We start from the raw sequence: 5,087 nt of genomic DNA on the forward strand, positions 1-5,087 counted from the left end.
TTGCTGAAAAAAAAAAAAAAATAGAAATAAATTTATGGGGAAGAATAGGACAGGAATCCGCTTAAACGATTTTTTTTGTCGCAATATTTCTTTTAAAACATTTTTTTCGAATGTTTGTTGATATATCTTTTACATTCTTTCAGATTACTTATTCCAGAAAAATTATGAAGTTATTTAAATTTAGAATAATTTGGAAATTATTAAAACACTGTTTCTCCTTGCTTTTCCAATTGATTCAAAGAATCGTTTAAACAATTTCCTTCACATAACTTCTGTGATGAAACACTCTTCGTTAAAAATGTTTTTACTTGTTTTTAACGTTTAATTACAAAAGAGCAAATACTACGTGCGATCTATATACAATTTCAGGGGTCCAAAAGATCTGTAGATTCATTTTATGGAGAATCTCAGAATATATGTACAAGAATCTCAACGACAGTAATTTCAATCAAATATAAAATGAAATTTGTATATGACAAAATCTGTACAATAATTAATTAAAACAGTAGATTTTCATTTATTTAGAAATTTTTCATTTTTAAAACTTCTACCATTGTTAACTTCATTTGCAATATAGAATGCTGTGAAATTAATAGTTGAACATTTTTTCGGTCAATTCATTTTTCCAAAATTAATAATAATCGGTACAAAGTTTTTTTAAATTTTACAATTTGGATAACTGATTTATTTTCAAGTCGTTTTTTTAATTAACTCATATCAAAAGAAGAAAACTAATTTTATGGGGTATCGTTTTAAATTATTGTTTCAATAATTTGTTAATACAATCGGTAACAGTTTGATGGAAACTATGAATTATGACTTGTTTACCGTTAATATATAGAAAATTATGTTTATTTACAGTTACAATGATTTAAATTTCATGGGCCCGATTAAAATATAGTTTTTTAAAGAATTTTGAATTTTTATAGTTGGATTTTATAAATTTAAATAAGTGCTATATTCAATTAACTACAACCATTTAAATTTAAATTAATTTCAATCAGATAATTCTACGTAACTCGGCTTCATAATTCGTATTTTTATCAAAACTTATGTAAAGAATCCTAAATTTTAAAGGGCCCCTTAAGATAACTACCAGCCTAATTACTTACAAATTGGATTATTCGTGTTGTTCATAATATTGCCTAACCTACCAATATTATTGGTACTGTCGATGAACGTACCACTTTAAATACTATTTCGTCGCGAATTTTTAAAACGAGGAGGTGAACAAAACGAACAGAAGGCAAAAAAAAAAGAATAAAAAGCCCTCATTTTCATCCTTTCACTCTTATATTAAACTATTCAAAAAATTTTAAAAATTATTAATAAGAATGCGTTAGTATAATTATGAATATGAACTCACACTTCTAATTCGTTTTTTATTCTGACAAATAAACTCCTATTTTTGGAAGACATTATACAATAATCTTTATCAAAGAAAACGTTCGGCAGTATAAGTTGTCTTGTAATATTTTCAGAGAAATTTAAAATGAATTTGTATGTTATAAAAATTGTTCTTTCTTAGACTGAATATGTTGATACTAGCCAGTAGTAAGTTGTTAATATTAAATATATTATTTGACAACAATTTATTGTTTAAAAAATGTGATGCTATTAAAAAGTTCTTAAGGAATTAATATAAGTTATAATTTATTATAAAACAATGCAATCTTTACGATCTTCCTTTTTCGAAGGTTTGTTTAATAGTCCAAAAGTTAATGTTTCTAATACAAAAAATTAAGACAAAAAAGTCTGCACTACATGTATGTTTTTATGATTATTGTTAGTCAAGTGCGACTACAAGAATACATTTTGCAAGATATAAACTTTGTCTCAAGAGTTACAGGATGAAAAAGAGAGTCTTAAGGTTGCACATGCACGCACATTCATTCATCTTAGGCACATTTACATACTCGATATAAAAGCACATCACAATGACCGTGTCGACGATCTTAAAGAGTCTTTCATTTAAAGCAAACCTTCGATAGATATACATATACATACGATAAATTTTCGAAGGTGCGGAGAGCCTAAATTGTGATTATTCGAACGATCATTTGTAATCACAAATTACATTTACTAGTAAATATAGCTTACACTTAAACAGAAATATAACACTTCATCAAGTTTCTTTCACAATATTTCTTCGAATAATCGAACATTTTTTCAAGTTCTGGATTATTAGTATATGGTAATTTTCTTTCTTTCATCTGTTTATATTCAAAGTTGAATAATAAAATAACATCAGTAAATAATTTAGTGATTATTAGGTAAATAAATTTTAACAATTTTCCATTAGTTTATACATAAATTATCGTTATTCTTTCTTCATGCCATTAAAGAAGATTAATAAATCATTAAAAAAAAACATGATATATAATTTTAGATGAAACATAACTTAGAGTATTAGTACCACTACATTAGAATAAATTTGAATGTATAAGAAATAATGTCCGATTAATGGAGAAAATGTAATTCTTTTGATTAATTTATTAAAAATAATTAATCAATCCGAATAATCAACATTTTAGTATAGTTAAACGGGCTCCCTTAAGTGGCCGTTCTTCGGTTTGAAGAAACGAGGAGGATAGCTTTTTTCAGAAAGTTATTCATGTAGCATAACGCTTAGTCCAAAGCCGTGCTATACGATCGTGCTCTTCTCTATTTTGTAGATACTGCGTTGCTATACTTCCAACTAAAGGATCCGCTAAAATATGTAACAACAAATTTATTAAATTTTCTATTTTATGTAATGCATCTATTTACTTAAAAAGATTTAAACATTATTTTATAATTAAAAATAATATTCTTAATATTAGGTCATCCCTTAAATTCGTGCCAAAAGCGAAAAATATTTTAATGAAAATCCAAGGAAATATTATAACGACGACATAATGATCTTACTAAAAGAAAAAAAGAAAAAGTTGTAGTATAAGAAGGCGCTTACGCTTTTGCTATCAAAATTTAAAGGTTCCTTGGTAATATTAATCTAAATTATACAATTCGACACGAACTTACCGGATGACCTAATATAAATATATAGATTGATTTTGTTCCTTTTGTTCTCAATTCAATTTAATTATTAAGTTATAAACTAAATTTTTGCGTTCGTTTTTTATTATACTTCTTGCTATGATTAACAAGCACGTTAAGTATTTTCTAGTAAATTATATGATTTTTATTATTGTTTACAATATTTTCCCATCTATGTACTGGACTCCTCATTCTTTAGTAAAAAAAAATTGTTAATAGATAAATTATTGTACAGAAAATTGCAGATATTTTTCATAAGAAAATTACAAACTTGAGATATAGATAATACAATGTTGTAAATAATGATACGAATCGTGTGATTAGTTAGAAAGTATACAATGTGTATAAAGAAAAAAGAATGCAACAATTTAGTTTAGAACCAAATATAATAGTTATGGATTTTATTGTACCTGGATTGCAGTCTGTTAAAAGAGAACAGATGGACAATAAAACCTTCGAAATAGTAAGGGCAGGCGACCAATTATCCTTTAATATATCCAAACAAATTACACCCTGACTATTGATGTTACAGTGATAGATGCGCGTTCGGAATGTAACCTAAAAACGTTATGTTAACGATTAATTATTTATTGATAATTTCATGCCTTGTGCTTTTTCAATATCACTTGTGAATCAACAGTGACCCACAATGGACTTTTTGTTTGCACCACATATTGGAATGAGTCCTGAAAAATAGGCAGTACGTCACTGTGAAATTACACATGGAGTTTTTAATTAAAATACGATCGCATAAAAAAGAAAAGGAAAAAAATATCATGCGGTATTCTTATATTCTCTTCTTAAGTTAAACTCATTACTGAAGAACATAAAATATTTTAAATATTTAGACTATTTTTCTTGTTTCTATGATTTTTGTTTATAATTTTGTCACCTTTTACTTTTGATAAATTATGATTGCAAATTATATATTAATAAGCAATTATTAAAACTTAAATTCACAATAATATTCATTATTTTCCAATCATGTTTAATAAACGTAAGTAATGAAAATTGTAATTCATTATTTTTAATGATAGTTTGTGCAATATTCCGCTACAAAATAAACAAAACAGAAAAAAAAAAAGGAAAATAGGAAAGATAATATATATAGAACAAAAAACTTTAGCTAAGATCCTATAGTGTAAACAGTATATGGTGTAAACATTATATTATGTCCCATGTAGCAGAGTTGTGTAATACAGTGTATATAAGGTAAAACGATTTATTACAAATTTTATATTGTAACTTCATTTTAAAAAGTATTCTTGTAAAATGTTACTATTATATTCCAATCCTATAACACATCCTAATACAAAGTCTGAGATAATTGATAGTATTTAATTATATTACTACATACCTTTGGAGGTTTAAAAGGATATTCCGGAGAAAAATGTATATCTAAGAAAAATACTCCTCCTTCATAAACTGAACCAGGAGGTCCAAGTATTGTTGATACCCATTCATATAAATTATCTCCTTTAGGTCCTGCACTATAAGATAAATAATAGAATTATATAAGTTAACTAATAGTTTAAAATGGATTTTAGGTGAAAATTAATAATTATACCATTAATTGAAACAACATTTTATATTACAAATAGAAACTAAAAGCATAACCATTGTTTTTGAAAATAAGAAATAAATATTAAAATGAAAAAGAAGAAAAAGGACTAAACCTGCAATTTGGTGGTGGGTCTAATGTGATTTCTGCCAATTCTTTTTGTATCCTGCGACAAGAAGATTAGTTTAAGCTCTTGTTAAGTGTCCATGGCAGAATCTTTTTAATTTTGGATGATGGATGTGCTACCTTTTGGCGGATGTTCCTAAAGCTTTAGACATCTTTGGATTTGGCTTCGCTTCCTTGCTCTCTGGCTTATTGTCTGCCAGTGATGAACCACGCCCCCGGCCAGTTCCACTGGAACCTGCGCCTGATGACATGGTTCTGAAATAATGTAATTATACTATAAAAAACATTTATCTTAAAAATACAAACAAGAAGATACTACTTATTCTTAAAAAGTTAAATTTAAATATTATATTTATCTATATTT

General features: G+C 26.4%; 1 protein-coding gene across 2 annotated transcripts in view; it reads right to left on the bottom strand.

Annotated features, from left to right (window-relative positions):
• Positions 1–2,553: 2,553 nt before the first annotated feature.
• LOC108576790 (ubiquitin-conjugating enzyme E2-24 kDa) overlaps positions 2,554–5,087 on the bottom strand; it is a 3,769-nt gene continuing 1,235 nt past the window's right edge. For both annotated transcript variants that reach the window (XM_017939851.1, XM_017939850.1), the window contains exons 3-7: positions 4,844–4,978; positions 4,713–4,763; positions 4,394–4,526; positions 3,447–3,594; positions 2,554–2,710 (exon numbers count right to left, since the gene is read on the bottom strand). In XM_017939851.1, the coding sequence (XP_017795340.1) occupies positions 2,613–2,710; positions 3,447–3,594; positions 4,394–4,526; positions 4,713–4,763; positions 4,844–4,974 (561 nt within the window). In that variant the 5' untranslated portion in view covers positions 4,975–4,978 and the 3' untranslated portion in view covers positions 2,554–2,612. The remainder of the gene's footprint in view (positions 2,711–3,446; positions 3,595–4,393; positions 4,527–4,712; positions 4,764–4,843; positions 4,979–5,087) is intronic.

Source organism: Habropoda laboriosa, unplaced genomic scaffold (assembly GCF_001263275.1).
Source record: "Habropoda laboriosa isolate 0110345459 unplaced genomic scaffold, ASM126327v1 scaffold409, whole genome shotgun sequence".
In the NCBI taxonomy this organism is placed as follows: Eukaryota; Metazoa; Arthropoda; class Insecta; order Hymenoptera; family Apidae; genus Habropoda; species Habropoda laboriosa.